Source organism: Rhipicephalus sanguineus, chromosome 4 (genome assembly GCF_013339695.2).
Source record: "Rhipicephalus sanguineus isolate Rsan-2018 chromosome 4, BIME_Rsan_1.4, whole genome shotgun sequence".
Taxonomy (NCBI): Eukaryota; Metazoa; Arthropoda; class Arachnida; order Ixodida; family Ixodidae; genus Rhipicephalus; species Rhipicephalus sanguineus.
In genome coordinates this window covers 9,662,125-9,685,034 of record NC_051179.1, presented here as the reverse complement: position 1 = coordinate 9,685,034, position 22,910 = coordinate 9,662,125, and the positions used below count along the sequence as shown (strand labels likewise).

Below are 22,910 nucleotides of genomic sequence, written 5' to 3'. Positions count from 1 at the left end.
CTCCATAGAGGTTATGTCTTCTTAAGTGAACCCACTCTATCCAGAAACAGTTTTTGTGCTCTTTCGACAAAGACTGCACACCATCACAAAAGCATACTTTATCAATGCCTTGATGGAGTATGCTGTAGCTACGAGGCGGCTCTGTCCCTTTGTGCTTTTGTGGATAGCCACCTTATAAGGTAACCAGACCCGTCGAGGTGAACATTAGACCTACATATTATCCGAATTTTTATCAATATTGCATGGAATGTTTAGAACTTTATTATTGTTACAGGGAGAACAGAGAATATGTGTACAGATTACTCACAGTAATGATGGTGCTAAAGTGCACTGTAGTTAACAGAACACTGTCAAAGTTCTCTGCTTGTGGCACAGGCAAATATGCTCAGCGCTGGTTACATTTTAGAATGATGGGAAAAAGTGCAGACAGTCCCGCTGTGAATCTGCGCACCTCCCCTTCTCTGTAGGTAGTATTAAGCAGTGCTCAGACTATGGCTTGGGATTAATTCCCTCGTGCTGCATACATGATTGGCTGTGGCATGGAACAAGATGCTGGGCAGTGGCCATTGTCATGAGCACTACGCTACATGCATGTGTGCTGCAGCTCATGCTGAGCACAATGGCACATATAGCATCGGCATTCGCGCTTATCCAACAGTATTCTTTTCTGGACAATACCCTTCTTTTCTTTCATTTCAGGGCGAGATTTCGCACCAGATGAGACTTTGGATGTTCCTGAACAAGTAGAACTTTTGATAAAGCAGGCGACTTCACACGAAAACCTGTGCCAGTGTTATATTGGATGGTAAGTGCACCAACGTGTTTCTGCAAAATTTCATAGGTGCTCTCTTTTAGCAGACAGCTTCGATCCTTGGAGGGGAAGCCTTGGGGGGTCAAATTTTTTTACCAAATGCATCCCCCCCCCCCACCTAGGGCAGATTTTTTTTATTGCTGATTTAAAATCTTTTGACAAATCTATTTTTAAAAAATTGTCGTAACTTTTTTTAAGGTGACCACAGGGTGACAAAAAAATTGTGTTGCTACATACACATGGTTTATTCATGAGTAACAACAAGAGAAATTCTAAAAAAGCTTATATGACTTTTTAAAAATGATGCGTTGTAGTAAACATAGTTCATAGACGAACAAAAATAAGCGCACAATGTGGCGTCAAATTGAAACATGGAAGGACAAACATCACCTTTGATACAATAAGCATTGTCTCGCCACACACAGTTTTGAGATGTCGCTCCTTCGTGAACATCTGAGTGAACTCTTATGTAACACCTCGTGTGACGGGTTGACATCCGACGAATCAGATTCTGATTTGGCAGTTGAGCAGTAGTCCACATCGGAGGAATCACCACTTGACTCACTTGCAGTAGAGCAACTGGCACACACTTCCACAGCGTAAGCGAACTGTGCGGGCGTGCGCACTGAAGAAAAAAATTGTATGGTAGTGCGCGCATCCACAAAGAAAAACAAGTAAAAAACCTATAATAATCTTTCGCCTTACCGCCAATGAGGCAGAATTGTTTTTGTGAGTGCCCAAAACCTGATATTGGAAACACAACCACGGTGTTTGTGCAAGTCAGCATGTGCACGAAAGCCGGCGTAATTGCACCCCGGTGAGCAATAAACGAGAGAGTAGCAAGCAGTCAGCCTTTGAGAGATTCAAAACCAGACGGCCATCAGTTTTGCAGGCGCAAGAAGCGGCAACTGCCAGCAGGACGAAACCGAAACTAACCGCTGCACAAGCGATAGCCAGCTGTAGTAAACACCGCTGCAGTAAAGCTTAAAAAAAAAATGGAGTCATCGACGCAAGAAAAGCATTCCATGTACTCCTGCAGCATGGCAGCACATGCCAAGTAAGAGAGGTGATCAAAGAAGACGTATTTTTTAAGCATATAAGCAATGATGTACAGTACGGTCCACTGTTAAAGGGAACACTCCAATGAGCACCTTTCATTTTAATGGCCCTCTAACAGCAAGCGGACGGGGAAACATTGTTCATGCACTGCACGAGTCTGTCAAAAAGAGGCAGAACTGTCAACCACCAGTAGTTTTATGCAAATCTAAGCCACTATGTTTATGCAAGAGGGCGAAATCTAAACATGCCTTGCACGCAAGTGTTCCCTTTAACAGTGGACCCGTCTGTACATGTACGTCAGTGACCATTTTGAAGGCATTCTCAGGGGATGTATATCTACGTCATCGACCTTGAAAGGGTTAAATACAAATCTGCCTTGATGATTGGTTTGTAAGGCTGTGGCATCGCATTGGGAGCTGCAGCCTGTGTACAATGCATGTTTATTTCACAGCTGCGTACAATGTGTTTCAAGAAGTGTGCCTGAACATCCTCAAAATAAGGAAACTGTTATATATGCTTGCTACCTTTCGCATTACTTCTTCTGTGGCAGCAGACAGTTGAAGATTAATTGCACCAGTAATTAAGTCAACTAACATTTTAATTAGGTTAGACAGGCATGTGGATGAAAGGGGATAATTTAAATACTTCCTGCAAAGAGCCCATTGCTCCTTTGAAATTTCCAAAAGCAGCCACTGGTAATTTTTGAGTGATAAAATTGGACCAATTTTCCAGTTAAATATCATAAACAACTGCAGAACCAAATTGGGAACAGATGAAATAATTATCTCAATGGGACAAATTGTGGTGTTTTGTTGATTTAACAGTAAAACACTGCAAACACAGAATTGAGACAGCTGCGCACATTGCACATTTTGGATACAATTCCGTTTTCCTGTGCCAAGCTGCTCCAAAAGCATGAAAATAGAAAATTTTGCACTGAACTGCTCCAAAACAGTCTCGAAAGCCAGAATTTCAATGCCCACGTCAGCTTTGTTGGCAAAAAAGGCTGAGTTGACAACGTGACTTTCCAAGTTGTGCCTATAACAGTGCCTGGGATACCAAGAAAATGAGACGTTCGCAAAACGTGTAGACGCGCCCAACTGTGTTTCTCTGCACCTTGCTAATGAGGGCTCCCATGATGCCGCCATAACCTCCTCTGGGTTGTTGTAAATATGCGTGGCGACCAAAAATGTTCTGCCGTGCCCCGAGCGTGCTGCTGCTTCTCGCTAGGCTGTGTCTTCTGGCGCTTGTGAGGACATCCATTGGTAGTGATGGGGGTATGTGGCGCCCCCGGGACGGGGTGGCAACTGTGGACAGCTAATCTGTGGGGAGTGTGTGTGAGCGCGACCGGTGTGTCGTCGGACGGTGTGTCGCATGATTGTGGAGTGAGGCCTAACAAACATGACAAGTGGGGACTCGTCTGGAGGCTACCGGGTGGCTGTCGACTACAGACGCTTGAATTCCTCCACGAGGGTACCAGTGTACCCAATGCCTCGCACTGATTGGCTCTTGGCTCAGCTAGGTAATGCCCAATGGCTTACAAACTTTTACCTCTCCCAAGGGTTCTTCCAAATCCCACTGCGGGAACAAGATGTTGAGAAGACGGCATTCATATGTCATAGGGGCACATTCGAGTTCACAAGGATGCCGTTTGGTGTGGCTGGAGGCCCGGCCACATTCCAAGCTTTAATGGACAGGGTTCTCGAGGGCATAAACCACAAATTTGCCATGGCGTTCCTCGATGATGTCTTGGTGTACTCTCCAACAATAGAACAGCACCTGGTACACCTCCGTGAAGTCCTCGAACGCATCAAGAATGCAGGGCTTACAATTAATCCAATCAAAGTACAACAATGCACTCAATCCCTCACCTTCCTTGGTCACCTTGTATCTCCAGGAGAGTGCCGACCAGACCCAGAGAAGGTGTGTGCAGTGGCAGAGTACGCACGGCCATCCAACATGAAGCAACTGCAAGCATTCCTGGGCTTGGCTGGATATTACAGGAACTCTCTTCCACAATTTTCCCTCACTGCTAAGCCATTAACCAACTTGCTCAATACACAACAGAAATGGCGGTGGACAAGCATTGAAGAACGGTCATTTGCGACTTTCCATGCAAGGCTGGCATTAGATGCAGTTCTGAGCTTGCCAGACCTCAGTGCACCATTTGTAGTTGAAACAGATGCCAGCAGTGTTGGTATCGGAGCAGTGCTGCTGCAACGTCGGGATAACATTTTGAAGCCAATTTCATTCATCAGCAGAGGCTTGTCGGATTCGGAGCATAATTACACAGTCCAGGAGTGGGAGTGTTTGGCCGTTGTATGGGCTGTAGAGAAATTCCGATCTTATTTGGAATTCACAGAATTCGAAGTGCACTGTGATCATGCGTCATTGGCCTGGATGTTCACCACTGAGCAGGCATCTCCTCGTGTGTGGCGCTGGGTGCTACGCCTTCAAGGGTTCCAGTGCAAAATTAAGCACCGTCGTGGGAAGGCCAACATTCCTGCTGATGCACTAAGCCGGGCACTGTTGAGCCAAACCCCAAGACAGCAGCTGAAAGCCTGCCTGAGAGACTTTTGCCACTTAACTTGGACACTGACGAAGGCTCTGTCATGTTTGACACCTGCCTGCCGACCACCATTGAGGACCTCAGTGTTATAAACAGTGTGGAAAAACTAGCACGGGAACAACAATCTGATGCTCTTTTGTGTGAGATAACGAGGACTATCCAGGGCGAATGCCTGCAGAAAGGCACTGCCGAAACGCGTCTGGAGGACCTGGCATCCACGTCTCATCTAGAGTCATCAGGACTTTTGGTACAATGTCACGGCGACCGTACAGTAGCCTGTTTGCCTACTCACCTTTGCCCCTTGGTCCTGCAGATGGCCCATGACCACCCGACAAGTGCCCATGCAGGTTTCTACGAGACACTGCGGCACATCAGAGACAAGTTTGTGTGGTTGGGCATGAGCAATGACATATCGAAGTATATGTCCGCGGTTGCTCAGTCTGTCAAAGAACGAAAGCACAGCGTTGCAAACCCCAAGGATTTATGGCAAGCCATTGGCCTGCAGCACCAATAGAAGAACATAGTATTGACTTGATGGGGCCGTTACCTATCAGCCCTCGGGGGCACAAGCACTTGCTGGTCATTGTCGACAAATTCACCAAATTCATTGAGCTCTTCCCCCTTCATGCAGCAACAACACAGCAGATAGCCAGCCGTGTGGAAGAGTTCATCTGCAGACATGGGGTACCTATTGCTATTTCTAGCATTAACGGGAAGCTTTTTGTTAGTAAATTATGGAAGAACCTGCTTAGGCGACGGAGCATCTCGGAGCGCCACACAGTGCCTTACAGGCCAGCCGGACAGATGGTCGAGCGGCACCATGGCACCGTGAAGCAGTGCCTTCGTGCATACTGCAATGAGCACAAAAACTGGGGCCAACACATTTCCGAGATTGCTTTTGCAATGCGAACTGCCGTAAGTGCTGCTACTGGATACACTCCAGCCCTCCTCTGCTATGGCCGTGAACTCCAAACACTCTGGCAACCCACCAAAGACAAGCAAGATGCTGAGCCTGCTGTATCATCATCTCACGCATTCGCAGCAGAACTTCAGTCCCATTTGGCAGAGGTCATGGATGCTGCACGGCAGCATCAGCAACATGCTTGGTGTGCCCAGAAGCAGCACTATGACCAGCGACGCCGAGCCACGACATTGGAGGAAGGCGACCTTGTTCTGCAGGAAACCCACATACTCAGTGACGCTGCAAGAGGCATCTCATCTAAGCTGGCACTAAGGCGAAATGGTCCATTCCGCATCTGCAGACGTGTTGGTGCAAATACTTTCAAGCTCGTCCACCCGCAGACTGGAAAAGCTTGGGCGAGGCCCATGCCGACCAACTCGTCAAATACCAGCCTCCATGGTCAGCGGGGAGCTTCACGCTTCAAGGGGGGACGGGCTGTGAGGACATCCATTGGTAGTGATGGGGGTATGTGGCGCCCCCTGGGCGGGGTGGCAACTGTAGACATCTAACCTGTGGGGAGTGTGTGTGAGCGCGGACGGTGTGTCGTCGGACGGAGTGTCGCAGGATTGTGGAGTGAGGCCTAACGAGCATGACACGCTATCAAGTGGCATGCGTAGCGGGAATGGCTCTCAGGTTCTTCTTGCGTTGTGTGTAGCGTGTTCCTCCGGCCACAGTGGTTTTTGCGTCGACACTGCTGCATGTGATCACCTATGTGCGCACTTGCTGTGGGAGCGTTTGTACCGTTACGACCCGTACCGTGCACAAGAGAGGCATCGCCCTTGTTGCATCAACGCGGCGACAACTAACTTCCTGCATGCGGCACGTCTCCGCGATGCTCTGGTAGTTCCTCACACCGAAGCCGGCAGCGGACTGATACAAAGCGCCTTCAGAGAACATGGCGCCTTTGTGTCGTTCCTCAATAAAAGCATGCAGTACGCTTACAATGGCTCTATGCTCGCAGTACTGTACACGATTGTCGGTTCGAGATAGCTTTATGAGATAGTCAATGCGGCGAGGTAACTTGGCTCCCGCGCCGCGCTCTTGAAGGCAGTCCCGCACGAGGGGGCAGCGAACGGTGTGTAGCGCGCCTTTGTTCTCGCCTGTTCAAAGCGTGCAGTAGGTTTGACGTTACGCCAACCGCGCGGCCGAGCTGAAGGCGCTCATTGTGATGTCCTCCTTACAAACACTGACCTACAGGAAGCTCTGGAGAAGCTCGAAAAGCTAAATAAGCAGATCTACAGACAAGTCAGTTTCACCGCAAGTGAAGCAATGAATGCAATAGCATCAAATTGTAATATTATACGAAGGCTGACAGCTAACAAACACTTATGGATCCGATCTGGCGTAACTACAAAACGCTGGTGTAAGAGAATACGGCTGCTCAAAGGAGAGAAGCGTTGATATCACAGCACTTAGAAGGGTATACGAGCCGTCTGTGATGCTAGCCGAGATAGCGCGCACGCCAGCGATCGCGACCGCGCCCTTAAAGTCAAAGTAACAGTTGCTGCTCGAGTGACCCTCCCCCCCCCCCTCCCTCGGGTTTCTTCGTGCTCCTTCAAGACGGGCGGTGCATTTCCTCTCTGCTTGAGTAGCAATCAACGGCAGGCCTGGCATGCGGTGTTATGTTATTGCATGCGCCCTCCGTGCAATGGAGATCGGTCGGCTCATTTCATCTTTGCCTCAGTCGCGTTCGTCGCCCTCGCTCGCGCGTTTTTATCGAAGGGTAGAACATAAGATGCGCGGGGGACTCAAGGTGCTCAAGGTGCGTGTTCACTTCGTCTTTGCAGCATTTGTGTCATAAAGTGGTACTTGTGTGACTCGGCCTACTGAAGGCTATGGAGTAACGTGAAAAAGGCGCACAATTGGAGATGCTCGGCTAGGGATTGTGTGGTTAGCCAAAGAGGTATGCAACGCCAGAGGAGTCTCAACAAGCACAAAATGAGACGCGACAAGCCAAACGTGTCATCATATTCTGACGTTATCTTTCAGTCTTTAATGAATCGCCACTAATGCCTTCAAGTTGTCTTAGGGATAGTGTAAGAGACCCTTCAAAATGTTCTGGAAGAAATGGTCAAGCACTGTGTCTAAACATTGCACTAAATGAATACATTATCAAATGCTGTCACCAGCTGAGCACAAAGGAAAACTTCTACACGATTCCCATAACTGTGATGATATACTGCACACCTCTGCACAGGCTCAGAAGGCCATAAACAGAAGTAACCCGACTCTGTATTGTGCTTGGCTCCAGACAGTCCTGCGCCAAACTGTCACCCTACCATATGTGTACCTGCAAACCTTAATTTCAGAAGGGCACTGATGTGGAGGTTCTTGCACTGTGGCACCATCTTCCTGTTGAGAGTGTGAGCCATTTCAGCACAAAATGATGTCAGGTGAATCAGACCCAAATAGTGCAAAAGGTGGATGTTGGTTCGTACTCATAGCTTCCACACCGAGCCATCACTAGCAAAGAACTTGGTGCAGCATAACTAATAAGGTGGTCTGGTCAGAGACAGCTGGTGTGCGAACATTCTTATCCATACCATCTAATGAAGCCAGCGGATACCTGTTGGTGTTGGCAACAGTTGGTACCTACTGCTATCTGTTGGTTTCATTGCGTTGTGTGTAAGGAAAAGATGGGCCCCACGATCCATTCCCTTTTTGTTTACTCATATCGTAGTATAGCTTCAGGAAAGAGAAGATCCTGTGCTATGAAGCTTTTGATTTTAAGAGTATCATCGTTTTGTAATTTCAGGTGCCCGTTTTGGTGAAACTAAGGGTACGGGTGAAAAGAAGATGCATCCACAAACGTCTTGGGAGATCCTGTTGGGCGATGCTGGACGGGGAGCTGTTTGTTGTTGGATGGACTCTATATCTTTGTGCAGCATGGTGTAAATTGTTATCTTTCTTCTGTCCTGAACTCTTAGACATCAGAGTTACAGATAAAGTGTACATTGTTATCAACAGCTGGGCAAGTGCGCATGTTCTTTCTATCTTTGATACCATGTCTTGGTATACGAATAGCTAGGCCCAGCTAACTAACCTAGTTGCTTCTGTGGGAGCAAGTTTCATCATGTGCACAGCAGTATGCCCACTGAAGGTTCGTCTCTTATATGTGTGAAAAATAAATACTTAATGTCCTTGTGGGCATAGCTTATCATAAAAGAAGGCATGCAAACACAAGAGAAGAGAAAACCGTTCGTGTTGTCTTGTTCTCTTCCCTCGGGTGTGGCACCTTCTGAGCTTAGCTTAATGTTGATATAAAGCAACTGCTTCCAGCTATACAAATGCATCCATCTGATGAGTGTTACATCACTTCATCATGCACTATCGCGTTTTGCATGCTTCGTTAGCATGGCACCACTGACAGATGAGCCACTGCAGTTCTTCATAAATGCCTATGAGCTCGAGGAACTTGACGCACAGCAGCAACAGCTATTCGATTTTGTGATGCAAGCAGTTCCTGCTGCTATGGAAGGTACTATAGCAATAGCACAGGAACAAACTCATGCAGTTCTCTACCTCACGAAACATCTCTGCTGTTTAGTAAAGACGTCTTGATCGACACTCCAACGTTGTCAGCTATTGCCACAATAACATGAAGCCTCACACATGCATGTGTACACCCAGAAGCAAAAGTATACGGACCATTGCCTTCCGTATACCTTTGCCGTCTGGTGGCGAGAGCATTTCTCTGACAAATTTTATTGGACTAATGCTCTCGACAGCAGACTGCTCGCGCTTCCATGGTCCGTATACTTTTGCTCACAGGTGTACATAAAAATTTAGCAGTTTGCAATCATTAGACATTGTCCATTGAACACCTCTTTGATTTTTAAGGTGAACGTGGGAGGTGCTTAAGCTGCTTATATTAGCAGCATCAACTTATGCTAAAAATTCCATTGCGATTTGCCTGCTCACTGAAACAAACTAAATACAGTTCATTACGGAACAGTGCAAAAAAGGACTAAGCACCAGAGAAGGAGTACTTGTGTGTGTCTCCTCCTCTGGTGTTTTGTTCTTTTTTGCGCTGTTCCGCAATGAACCATTACCAACTGGCCTAGCTTACGATGCTTCTGAAACTTATAACGGCCAAGAACTCGCATAATACTCCCTCGCAAAATACTCCTACATAGAGCCTGTGAGGTCTCTCGCGATCATGTCGTGGTTTTGGTATGTAAAACCCCAACAAGAAGAAGAGTGACGTTGGCAACCATTGTGCTCCATGATGGGTTGGCAAGAGTAGAACATTCATATTGTTCTGAAGAGAGTCTCGACCAGCCATCCCATTGGTGTGGAGGGCCGTTGACAGCTGTTGAAAGCTACAAGAGTGCTATTTCCCTCCTGTGTGTAAATATTGTATATATTACTTCATTGTCTACTCCAAGAGTGTGCCTGGTTTTCAGCATCTTCCACCCAAAGTCTCGACAAGACAAAGGTAATTTTTATTCAGCATGTATTTTTCTAAAGCTACTTCAGTGTAAACTTTTCCTGCCCCAAAGCTGTTCCAAAGTGGCAATTTCATAGCAGCAGCTCCAAATCCCTGCAGTCTACTTCCACCAATCAATTTCCATTTGCCATTCCAATGTGAAGTTGCCTTTCTGCAACTTTTGAATTGTCATAGTTGAGACATGTGCATTCGAAAGAAATTTAACATGGTCATACCTGAGAAAGAGTCTTTTGTGATCCAAACTTGCCTCCTTTAAGAATATACAGCAGGGTGTAAAATGAGCAGCACTCCACGTAAACTACTCCTGATGGCTTCTTTAATGAAGCTTACATTTTCGAATACGTACACGTGCTCACTTATGAAAAAGCTCACTTTTATTGTCATAACAATTTACAATCCATGGCAGATAGTTGAATGAGGTCACTTTGGAGGCAAGTCTGATGCTCCGAATGACAGGGGGAGCAGTTCGTCGGCTCTTTTTGTCAATACCCTCCCATCAGCAGCAGCAGCATATACTATAATGTTTTTGCCAAACTGTCACAGGGGGCAGAAAGTAAATGTTAGCAAATGGAGGAAAAACTTACTGCAGGGTGCACACAAATTTCAGTAATCTTTTGCAGCACTTTGTAAACTTATGATAATTAAACATGTGGTACATGGTGGCAAGAATAGCTTTTTTATATATACATAAGCAATATGAAGTGCAGGCGTACATACAAGAACAAAAAAATTACATTTATTCAACGTTTTGCCCGGGGTCCGGTCTTTTTCAAGAGTGGAGTTGACAGGCACAGCCATTGAATTCATACACATTTGCTCAGAGAAGGGCATGAGGAAAGAGTGCCATTACAATTGCAGCCACAGAAAACACTTGCAGCATGAGGTGGGGAAAGTGCTTGTAAACTCCTTGCTGCAAGTAAACATGTTTTCTTTCTGTGGGTGCAGTGGCCATTTCAACTTCAACCCCTTCAACTCCGCATTGTCAAAAGCACCAAAGCAGGGTAGTGAAAGACACGCACTTGAAGGCGCAAGTTCAATAAAAAGGCGCAAAGAATAAAAATCACGGTTCGATCCGGAATCGAACCTAGGCATTGCCGTGGCAGTCAAGCATTCTACCACAGAGCCATGCCTGACTGCCACGCACAATGCCTGTGCTTCAAACTCCTTCGGACATAGACCTTATACAGACATCATGTCAGGGCAACGTCAATTGTGGTTGCAGTGTTGGCTGTCAGCTTTCATAAGAGTAGTAACATTACATTTGTACTCCAACGACACTAAGTAATCTATGGTCAAGTGTTGTTCGAGCTCAAGGTGCCGTGCACTAAGAACACCTATCCTCCTAAGTTATCTTCTCAGATACAGACATTCATTCTCGCTGTCGCACTCTCAACCTTGGAGGAATACACCAATGGCCGCTACTTATGATATGCAAATCCTTGCACCGTAGTGGGCACCACTTTGCTTCGATAAAACTTTAAGGTGGTAGGCCACCTTCAAAAGTCAAATTTTTTTCACAAGGTCGATTTTTAGCTTTTTATTTTTTGTGCACGCCCAAACATTCAAAAATATGCTGCAACAAAAATTATCCTCCTATCATCATTAGTTTGTAAGTTACAGTAAGTTTTCCATACCCCATGCACGTATAGCGAAGCCGAAACCACATTGTGTTTTTTTTTTTTCAAAAGTAAGTGTTATTTCGTCTATATTAGTGATATTCAAAACACTTTATAAATTTTATTGAGACTGTTACATAAGAGGATGTCATTAACTATACCTTTGTGTTTCTAATTGTTTTTAAATCTCTAAAAATGGTCACAGGGGGGACACACATCTCTTGCAAACTCTGAAATCTTTGTTTGCGTTTTTGTCAAAATAAGAATTTCCTCCAAGTCATGTGACGCCAACTTTCATAACTTTTTCCTCAGTGTGTACTCCGAACTGAAATTTTGTATAGCAGTTTACAACGCATATATCTGTGCAATGAATTAGAATAAAAGAAATTGATGGAATATTTTTAAATTCACAGCTAATTTTGCAAACAGGTTCAGTCTAAATTGGCTCTTTTTCCCCGTCTTTTTTTGTGTTTTTAACATTACTTCCTTGATATTTGCTGCATAATATTTATCCTAGTTCATTGCATAGCTCCAACCTTTAGTTATGCAAATGCCAAAGCTTTAGTGAATTTAGCCGCCCATTAGTCACTTATCACGGCTGGCGTGACTGCAATTTTAGACAAAGATCACCTCCCAAAAAAATAAATATTCAATATTTTGCACTCTAAGTGGCTGGGTAAGTTAAATAAGATATGCTTGTTTTGAAGAAAAAGTTATTTCAACGCTGGCTGCTCCTAAAAAAAATTTTTTTTTTTGAGTGGCCTACCACCTTAAGGGGGGACATGGGTCCTGAAATTTTTTTTTTAATTCTTTGTCGATTGAGATGAAACTTGCGGAGTTTATGCATATTTGTGTGCAGATTTCAAATATGCAATTATTTTTCTAGTATAACATGTAGTTTTTAAAATATCAAACATTTCATATGCTTTTTGGGAGCCCCAGTTTGCCTAAACTGAGAGAGTTACAAAGTAATTAGGCACATTAGAATGACCTGGAATGAGTACAGAGTGCAAGAAAACAAGAATGGATGTTCTAAGCCCATTTGAACAAAAGTTGTGGCATGTTGAATATTTGTGGCTGAAATCCCAGCTTGGAGTAGACTAATTTGGAATGTTCATCGAGCCATAACTTTTGTTCAAATGGGTTTAGAACATCCATTCTTGTTTCCTTGCACTCTGTACTCATTGCAGGTCATTCTGATGTGCTTAATTACTTTGTAACTCTCTCAGTTTAGGCAAACTGGGGCTCCCAAAATGGCCCATGGAATTCAAAAACTACACATTGTACTAGGAAACAAACTGCATATTTGAAATCAGCACACAAATATACATAAACTCAGCGAGTTTGATTTAAATTGGTAAAGAATTGTAAAAAAAGTTTTCAGGCGCAGTGTCCCCCCTTAACATTAGGCAACGATACTAGACTAGTAACATTGACGTTATGCGCCAGTGTAGCCGATGTGCCTGGTAAGCACGCGATATGCACATAACTACTCAATTTACACAAAGATCAACAAACCCAGCCTTGACGGACTCGTGCACAAAAGGAGGAAACTTGATGAACGTACACGCTGGGTTACGCAAAGACATTGAACCACCTTGTGTAACGCTTGCCTCAAAGCAAAAAGAAAAATGGCCTAGGCAGCTCCTCTCCGACTGCTTTGGATGAAATCACTTTCTACAATGCATGGGATCTGCTGGAATCTTTCTTTTGTTCACATATTTAAGGAAAACTTGAGAACATTGAATTGCAATGGTGGAAGCCATCTTCTCCTCAGTTGATCCTCCTCCCCCTTCCCTGAAGCTTTGTGCCCCTCACTTGTTGCACTGCCTCCAGGGTTGGCCCACATTTGACCAAGCAATGATGTGATGCAATTACATCATATTCCATGTCGACATCACAAATTTTGGCGACATCGCATCTTGTACGGCTTATCTCGGAATCTCACATGACATCCGATTTTTGGTACCATTCGTGTTGACGTTAAAAAGTATGATGACGGTCACTTTTCCCTTTTGACGAGGCATTTCAGGCTTTCACCTTAATGGAACTGCATGTAACGTTTATTAAGGTGAAATCCTTATCTGCCTCACCGAATGGGAAAAGTGACCGTTGGCGACAACACGAATGGTACCAAAAATTGGATGATGTCGTACGAGATTCCGAGACGAGTCATACAAGATGTGAAGATGTGTTGTCACCATAACATCACAGGTTGCCGAATTTTGTGATGTCTTCATGACATATGGCAATGTGATCACGTGACATGTTCACTTGGTGAAAGGTGTGCTAATCCTGGAGGTTGTGCCACAGTGGGTGAAGTACAGGGAAGGGGATAAGAGCAAGAAGGTGGTTTTCACCTCATCTTAGGTGAATGCATTAGGGGGGACCCTGTGATTTTTGTTCTGCCTAGAGCAGGGCTTCTTTTTCTTATCCTGCACAGCTTACTGCATGGCTTATTGGAGCTTGCACTTTTAGGCATTTCCTATTGCTAAGCTTTGTCTCTAGGCACAGCATCCTTTGCAAATAGAAGCCCTCAGCAGACATTTTCTGCTCCCCAGCGAGATTGTGGAACACTGAGGGACTGGAGAGTGCTGAAGAACAAGAGGGAATGGTGTGGTGGGGTTGGTCAATATGGTGCCTGTCTCTGCATTCGTTGAATTGACAGTCAAGGAGGCCTGGAATGCATGTTTTCAAGAGCTTTGCCAACCTATTTCTACAGCGTCATGGAGCTGAGAAATTCGCTGGTTCAAGCACTGACGTTTTGCAGTTAAATGGCTACAGGGATACTCACCTCTATTATAAACTGTCGGCATGCTCCACACGGCATTGTGAGATCATTCATGTTTCTAAATAAAAGATAAGCACACAGACATTTTGGCTCATGTGAAATCTTTCGAAGTTCATAAAGTATGAAAGTGCACTAGGTCTCTAGAGACTTCTGTTAAAGCTCAGCCGTTATGCATGCCATTAAATCCTACACTCATTAGCTTTAGGGCACAAAAAAAAATTTCTGCTAACTAGACGTGTTACTTATGTACCATGAGCCATCTTTTATTGAAGTTACATTAATGTCAAAATTATCAGTATTTTAGCATTTGCAACAACCATAAAAGTTTAGCAGGCAGTGATGGCACTCAGTAACATAAATGCTGTAAGCTGCTCACATTAAAGACCTGTAGAAAAACATGCATGGGTAACTGCTTCACTGCATAAAAATTAGCCTGAAATAATTACACAGAAGTTCATTGTGTGAACAGACACAAAAATGGGCACTCACGATGCAACAGCTAATGCCTTGAAGTTCCTGTGGCCTTCTGACACAGCTTTTACTAGTGCTGTTCTTTCTGCACATATAGTCAGCCCATAGCTTGCATTCTCCACGTTGCATCCTGCGCTCAGAAAAATAAATTGCCTACAAATTTCTATAAGGCTACTATAGGCTACTATAAGGTCCATCACAGAGCCCTTTGAAGCAGTAGTGCACAACATTGTGTTGGATGCATCAGCTTGTTTAATCTGCATATGGTCTGTTATCATGATTGCCGTTAGCTGGTTCCTTCACAGATGACTGGAGCCACAAGCCATGGCTCCAGTTTTCTAAAGGGTGCCATACCTGTTGTATAGCACCCTTCAGAAGCATGTCTTTCTAAATAGAGCATACTCATTGTCACCTCACTCAAATGTGACAGAAGCTGAGTGTTGCACACAAACATAGCCAAACCACACATGTGCATGCAAAAAGGAGCAGAAATCCTCAGGACTGACTGAGGCTGGGACATGTACTTCTTCATGTGAACTTGTGCTTATGTTTTCCAGGTGACTTGAAATCCTGTCGCTTGTTTTAATTCTTTGGACTTGATGGTAACTTCCTGTGTGTTTTCACTTTCTGGATTCCTCACATGGTCACACTGTCAGCTGGCCTTTCAGTGAGCATGTACTCCAACCTGCATGCCATTATTTTTTTCTGCAGTGACAAACAGTTTCTTTCACTTTCCTGAAAGTTTGTCGAAAGTTTAGCCAGCCGTGTGCTTTCCACTCAAGTCAGTTGGCTGTCCCATTTGTTCACCAGAATTTGTGTGGTACTAGAGCAGTACTTCTCTTTCTAGTCAGAGTTCCCACCACCGTTCCTATAAATAGACAGAAGCACTTGTAAGTCTTTGTTGCTGGCCTCCGCTCCATTGAGTCAAGATAGGATTTGAGAAACTCTTCAACACAATGGTTTCAGTTGTAAACACGTGTCTGTTCCTAATGATTTTGTACACAAGTATGGCAAAACAAAAAGAAGCACAAAGCTACACAGTGCTGCATCTTCATCAAAGGATTTCGTATTTTACCAACAGAACAGTTTTATGCTGATCACCGCAACAAGAAGGAAGCCAAGTGAAACCACTGTAGTGCGATAATGCGCAGCTCTCGTAACTGCATGGTGTCGTGCAGGGGGACAGCCAAGGTGTTATTTTGAGATGGGGGAGGGGTCTAACCCCTGTCTACCTGTGCATCTGTACATACACCTACAAACAAATATTAGGGGGAGGGCAACACCCCTGCCCAAAAACTCTCCATGGTGTCGTGATTACCAGTGCATGTTTGCAACTATGCAGAAATTTGAACATTTAAATTTTACAGAACACTCTGGCTTCTAAAAGCTTCTGACCAAGTAATAACACGTACCTGACACATGTAAATAACCTTTGCGACAAGGAAGACATTGCATACCTGTGCACAGGCGAACACAGAAAGCTCTCCTCACCCCATCTATGCTTGCGAGGCGCGCTTGACAAGTGTGAGTGCTGACGAGCAGTGCGGCCCAGCATTCCGTATTCGATGCAAAGGCACAAGGTGCCCGAGCGGCGCACTGTTTCAACTAATACCAGCAGATCTAGAGGGTTTCCTTCCCCATTAACCAAATCTTAGTTTATCTCATATTCCCAACCGCTCGAGACGCGTGGCAAAACTGCTTAGTCTTCTTGAATACCACTTTTGTCAGCAAAAAAATACGCTATGTCGTCATTTTAGCATTAACACATTTAAGCTTAAACAATATTAAAACACCATTATTCGTTCAAACACGCTGACCATGCAAATACTATAGATACTGCACGAGATATGTCACCAAGCTACTATCCCTCGACCTTGGTAACGTGTTTTGCGTACTTTTGCAGTTCTTAATGCATCTGACGGCATCAGCTTTATGGGGCATTCATTCTTAACTCGATAAAAGTATCAAGATGCCTTTCCTACGTTGAGGAATTACAGGAATGGAATTGAACTGCTCAGCCATTCCCGGAGTGGAAATGGGCTAAGTTTTTTCATTCCGAGAAATTGAAAGGAATGGAATTGCGGCAAGTTCTAATTTCCCGGAATGGAATTGGAATTGAATGGAGCAGCTCTGCTTCCCACCTACTGCAAAGTGCTCAGCCATAATACTTCATCATCATCAGCCACAGCACAAAGTGCACATAATGCCTTACAGATGTGTAGCGGGTACCACGATTCTCCGAAGAATGACGAAAAATGGCATAGTGGGAACTTCGCTGCTTCAGAAAAATTGCGATGATTTATGGCACAGTGGGTACCTTGCATGTGTATTTGTATTAGTTGCCCCAAGAGACTCTAAAATGGGCTCTACAAAGTCCGCTCTTCCAGCTTTCGCTGTGACTGTGCTGCGTATTCGGCACAGGCCTGGCTATCTTTCTATCAGAACAGCGGTCTCGCACAGCAGAGAGTACACACAATGACATGCTGCTTCTGAGATTGTGCTCACTCCCTTGACACAAAGCATTGAGCCCACTAAAAAAATTCGTATTTGTCTTTTGAGAAAATAAATACTATGAGTTTGAAATTAATATTGGTTTGTGCTAGTTGGTAGGAACTCGTGGTACAGTTACTTCCACTCCTCTGAAGAACGTGTTTTACCCTTTCCCACTTCCTTAAGAGGAGGGCAAGTAACTACATCACAAATCCAATGTTTTTTTATGATTACCTTTACTTCAAATTTTTGCATACAAAAAAAAAACCGTTACGAACCGTTATGGAACATTTTTTTTCCGATCCGGAACAGAAACGGAATGGAACTTTTTGCGGTGGAACGAGACTAAAACCGAAACGAAAAACATTTCGTTCCGACACCCTGGTTGCTATATGGGCTGACAATCTGTATTCATTTTTGGTGAGCTAAAACAGAACCAGGTAGAACTCGTTGTCCTAGTGTGTTATGCATAATAAATGTAAGAACAGTGCAGCAGAGAAGGACTGGCGAAGAACACAAACACAGATAGTATAGGGTTACTATAGTCATCGACGTGGTTGATAACTTCACCCTATTCAATGCATGCCTCCATACCATTATATATATATATATATATATATATATATATATATATATATATATATATATATATATATATATATGTATAAGAGTATATGCGCCTTCATAAAAAACAACGGTTTATTTTGTCGACATTTCGATCGGAGACTGATCTTCATCAAGACGTGAAGGTGAAGAAGTAAAGACCATATATATATATATATACATATATATATATATATATATATATATGGTCTTCACTTCGCTATTAAATGTCGAAAGTCAGTGCTGTGTGTATGTGTGTTCTTTGCCAGTCCATGACTGTTGCAGTGTTGCTGCATTTATTATGTCTTACTAACATGCCCTTCATAGTGTTATGTGTACTTGAAGGTAAAAGGTTTCGTAAAAAAGAAGACGTTTACAAGGAAGGGTATGGGGATGAGCACATGTGTAAGGAACAAGAATGAGATGAGAATGGAAAATGACGGGCATAGCATTAAGATCGGAAGACAGTAGAAAAGACAAAGACAGCCACGTACAGTAACTAAGAGTAGTAGAGTAGTCTGGGCGCCTCGATACGAGTGCAGCCTCATGCATGAAGGAACACTGGCATAGAGGCACCCTAAAAGTAGTCACCTGGGAGCACAAGGGAACGAGATGGTGCGAAAGCATGAAGAGGAGCGAAGGGAGGAATGAACTAGCCCAACAACAGGCCTTGCTCCCCTCTCCTATGCCAATGCTGCCAATGTTCGTTTAAAAAATTAGGAGCCCTTCGTCTATCAGGAAAATGTAGACAAGCGAAGCTTGGCATGTGCGTGTCTGACCTATGTTTCTTTCTTCCTTTCAATATCACACTGCTCAATGCTCCCTCGTATTTCTTCCTTCCTCCATGCCAGGAATCAGACCTTCACTTACATGCTTATACAGGGTTTTGTTGTTGTTTTTTTAGGCAATACAGATTTTTTTAATAAAAATGCTGTGACAGTCAGACCCCTGTCGTCTTCGCAAACGAACTCTACGCCGATCGAGGCGGAAAAACATTGCAGCACCCAAAGTTATATTCAAATGAGTAATTAACAAAAACTTGTTGGCTAACTTTTTTATTATTAAAGGGACACTAAAGGCAAATAACAATTTATGTCAGAGTGAAAGCTCAATGTATGACAACTTCTAAAACGGCAATATTATCAACAGCAGTGCCCTACTTGCGAGAAATTAAGCTAAATGTATCACATGATGAGCGCCACGAGTGGGACATTTTCGAAGTGATCCTGATGACGTATGAGAGCCTGCCTACAATAAATCACCAGTAATCAAACTAGCAGCAATAAAAAAAGAACCTTCCGTGCATCAAAACACGTAATAAAATGCTGTTTGTTCGTTTCCGTTTGATTCATGGAAAGAAGAGCCTCTGTGGCGTTGCCTTGGGGAACGGCGCGCGTGGTTCAAAGGCTCCGTTTTCGCCGAACTGCGCTTCGCCCGGCGCCCTGCTTCGCTCACGCGGGCGCGTCTCAGTGGTAGTTTCGGGATCGCGTACTGCCGCGTGTGTTTTGCACGCTCGTGAAAGTCGCTCTGACAGAGAGTTCGACAAAATGCCGCCTGATGCCGCATGCAACGATGCCGGCACTACGAGCCCTCAGCGGCCTAAAGCCCCTAGATGTTGGAAAGTAGCGGCGCTGTTTTATCGCCGCACCCTCGTCGCGCCGTCAACCTCCTCTTTTTTCACCCTCCCTTTCGTTGCAGTGTACTTTCGTGGAGCCGGCGCATCGCAACGCTGAGTGGCTGCGACGCGCGATACCTCACAGTCAGGTGACCCTGACGTCACGAAAAGCGCGCGCAAGGAAACTTCGCGCGCTTTTAGTTGCTCGCGCACGCCATGAACCCTCCAGGCGTGTGTGTGCGGGTGTATGCGTGTTGTATGTGTGCATGTGCGCTTGCGTGTGTAGGTGCGTGTGCGCACGTGTTTTTGCGTGTATGCGAGTGCATGTGCGCGCCTGCGTGTGCGTAGGGTTTGTGTAGTTTGTGTATGTGTGCGCCATGGTGTGCGTGCGCTTGTGTATGTCTTCGCGCCTGTGCGTGCGCGCACGTACGTGTGTGTGCATGTCTGTATTGGGGCGTGCGTATGTGCGTGTGCGCGCGTATGTGTATCTGTGCGTGCGTGCGCTTGTGTATATTCGCGCGTGTGTATGTGCGTGCGTGTCTATCGTGACTGTACCCGCGTGTGGATGTATATGGATGCGTGTATCGCGTGTGCATGTATGTACGGGCGTGCGTGCGTGCCTGTATCGCGCGTGTATGCTCGTGTGTATGTGCGTGCATGTCTGTATCGCGTGTGTACGTGCTTGGGTATGTATGTGCCTGCGTGTCTGTATCGCGTGTATATGTGCGTGCGTGCGTGCCTGTATTGCGTGTGTACGCGCATATGTGTTCGTGCGTACGTGTCTGACAGCGGCATTGGCACAAAAAGGCTTCCGGCTCACTCATTTCGAGCAATTCAAGTAAACCACCACATTTCTTCTTGACTACCTTCTTTGAGCTCATCAAGACAACAATTAGGAACGAAATTCTCGACTGTACTTTATGCTGCATACATTATATGCGCTTAATACAACTCCGCGTTACGGACAGCCGAAGCGGCGACGGGGAAGTAAACCGCTCTGCCGGCAGTTGGTATACTCATTTTTTTTTTCGAAACGCATCCGCGTGTATTTATCGAAGCGTCTTAAAAATATATATTTGTCAATGTGCTCTACCGGAAGCCCAATTTCGTCACGACGGTTTTTAAGCGACAGATTCTCATTTAATGCTTCAAGGGGCCGAATAAAAAAGCGCGCGCAGTGATTCAATGCGGCTGCGGCGAGCCAGTGGAGGGTTCAGCGTGCCGTGCGCACCGCGGCGGCCAGGGGAGGGGAGAAATCCGAGGAGAACTGAGGAGGAAAACGCGCGCGCGGACGTCGCTACTTTCAAAATCAAGGGGTTTTATCAGCGGCCTACCGCGTTCATCGGGGCTCAAGTCGCTGAATTGGAGCCCAGCGTCGATAGCCAATGTCTCGTTGTCAAGTTCTCCGTCCACATCCATTGCTGCGATTGCGGCAAGCTTCGATGGCTTCGCTGGCTGTTGTTGCTGCTGTGGGCCCCGCTACTTTCGCTCTGCTGCTACTAGCGTCGGCGGCCGCGCAGTAAAGGCGGGCAACGTTGGGCACGGCAGCAGTGACGTATGAAAGTCGGATTTCAGGCGGGTGATTTGAAGTGCGCTAACGCAATGCGGACCAATAAAACGTGATTTTATTTCAAAATAAGCACTTCCTTGCCATAAAAGTAGCACTACGAGGTTTCTGGACCACTATTTCAACTATCAACGTCGACTTAATATTTGCCTTTAATGTCCCTTTAACTTCAGGGCCGTTGTTTATATGGAAGAGTTGTAGGGTGTTACGTTTTATAGCATGCCAATTTTTTTTTTTTTTTTGTAATCGCAAGAAAAAAATAACGCACGTAATTTGAGATGATAATCACCGAAATGGAAGGCCCCGATCTAGGCGAAACCGAAACTGAGCGCACCGGGCACGCAGGAAATCCGTGAGCCCTGTTGCGTCACACCGGAAGCTCACGTGAGAATTTTTGAAAAAAAGGCGCGTCACCGCAGAATACGGTCCCGAAAAACAAGCCGTCCGAATACCCAATTGGACCGCTTATTCTTTACGTTTGCTGTGTAGTGCTCATCCGTTTCCTTGTTAAACTCGAAAAAAGTGCAAAGAACTCGTTCGCTTGTCTGCGAGAAATAGCGCCGCAGTGGTTACCGCCTAGTTCTAAACTGCAGTGAAAGAAAAAGTGGAAATTGCGAAAACGCATGTCTCGTTTTGTTGTGAAGTCAAGTCAGAGGAGCGTGACGGCACGTCTACTTAGCCTCGCCGTAGTTTTGGAGCCGATTTGAACGAGTTTTGGCAAGACGCGCGTATCAAACAAACGTGAACTCTATGCAATTTCCTGCACTGGCATGGGACGCTACATTTATGCGCAGCGGTGAGTGCACGACGCTTTGCGAAAACTGTCTAATACAACCTGTAAAGCTGCAACGCAGCAGCAAACTGAGATATCTAGCGGTCTTCAGGCTCTTTGAACAACAACTGCATGAGTGCTTTGATACGCGCCCCACGCCTCGCGAAGAACGAAACTGAAACTGTAGAAAAAGATCCGTAGACAGTTCGCTAGCTAACGCAATCCAATCCGAAGCTTGTACTTCTCATCGTTTCCATTAGAATTTTAGGTCACTCTACCCGTGGTGATTGAAGCAGTCGAAGCGCCTTGCTCATGAAACTCTATGAGCAAGGCACGTGAACACACCGCTTTCTTGTATTTATGTGCTTTGCTTGTGTTATTCAAATATTTAACGGCCTATAATTTGAGAGGTCATGCCAAGGAACCGCTTGCTATCTACGAGGGACGATTTTTTTTTTTGTTTCGGCGATTTTTTTTGTTCCGATTTCAAAAAATGCTATGTTTGCAAATTTTAGTGACGCTTTTGATAGTGTTTTGTAAAAAACTCCTCTGTGTGTCCAATATTTTGCTACAATAGGCATGGGAGGAACAAAATAACGATGTTACGCAACCGAACCGATTGCGCTTGAAATGTAGCGGGCACGCAGAACCCGCATGAGAATGCCCGGCAGTGCATGTTTATAACACATGCGAACCCGCGCACGATGCATTTTGTACGCGCTCACCTGTAATGATTGTCCCGTCTTCACATAACAGGGCCGCGCCAACACGAACCTTGCTGTAGTTGCAGTAAGACCTGGCGCGCATATCCTGAGCGATTTTGACGAGTTTCTGCGCTTCTTGGTCGGCTAAAAATACGGAGGCGCTGGATCAGCCTCATCAACTGTAACGAGCGTTGTAGTACGTACCCATGGCTAGCGCGACGCCCAGCAGATGTCAGACCGGCACGTTCAAGTTGGACAACGATTGCTACGATTGCTTTGTCCTTGTCCTCATCAAGTGCGTTGCCGAGGACGGCTTTAGTCGTCGCGTTTTGTCTAGGTGCCGAGAGCAAATGGTGCGTGGAAAAATATGGTGCTGACAAAAAGATGTACACGTACGCCCTCGACGATCGTTCACAGCGAGTGTGCACCAT

At 45.3% G+C, this 22,910-nt stretch overlaps 2 protein-coding genes across 2 annotated transcripts in view; one reads left to right on the top strand and one right to left on the bottom strand.

Moving 5' to 3' along the window:
• LOC119389355 (serine/threonine-protein kinase mTOR-like) overlaps positions 1-8,366 on the top strand; it is a gene marked incomplete at its 5' end in the record, with an annotated part of 128,912 nt that extends 120,546 nt beyond the window's left edge. The window contains 2 exon segments of the mRNA XM_049414409.1: positions 700-805; positions 8,156-8,366. Of these exon segments, the coding sequence (XP_049270366.1) occupies positions 700-805; positions 8,156-8,171 (122 nt within the window).
• A 1,832-nt stretch (positions 8,367-10,198) lies between these two features.
• Positions 10,199-22,910, bottom strand: LOC119389354 (cytidine deaminase). The gene is made up of 5 exons (XM_037656575.2): positions 22,684-22,910; positions 22,501-22,623; positions 14,747-14,858; positions 14,261-14,315; positions 10,199-10,384 (listed from the first exon to the last, which is right to left on the bottom strand). Exons 1-5 carry the CDS (start codon positions 22,685-22,687, stop codon positions 10,271-10,273), a joined length of 408 nt encoding a protein of 135 aa, XP_037512503.1. The 5' UTR covers positions 22,688-22,910; the 3' UTR covers positions 10,199-10,270.

What these genes read in the sequence shown, in the direction of transcription:
- LOC119389354 (XM_037656575.2), bottom strand. An exon ending in AGACGGGACAATCATTACAG is followed by an intron (nt 14,859 to 22,500) that starts GTGAGCGCGTAC and finishes TTCTGAGCGCAG; the next exon opens with GATGCAACGTGGAGAATGCA. An exon ending in GCCGACAGTTTATAATAGAG is followed by an intron (nt 10,385 to 14,260) that starts GTGAGTATCCCT and finishes CCCCTGTGACAG; the next exon opens with TTTGGCAAAAACATTATAGT.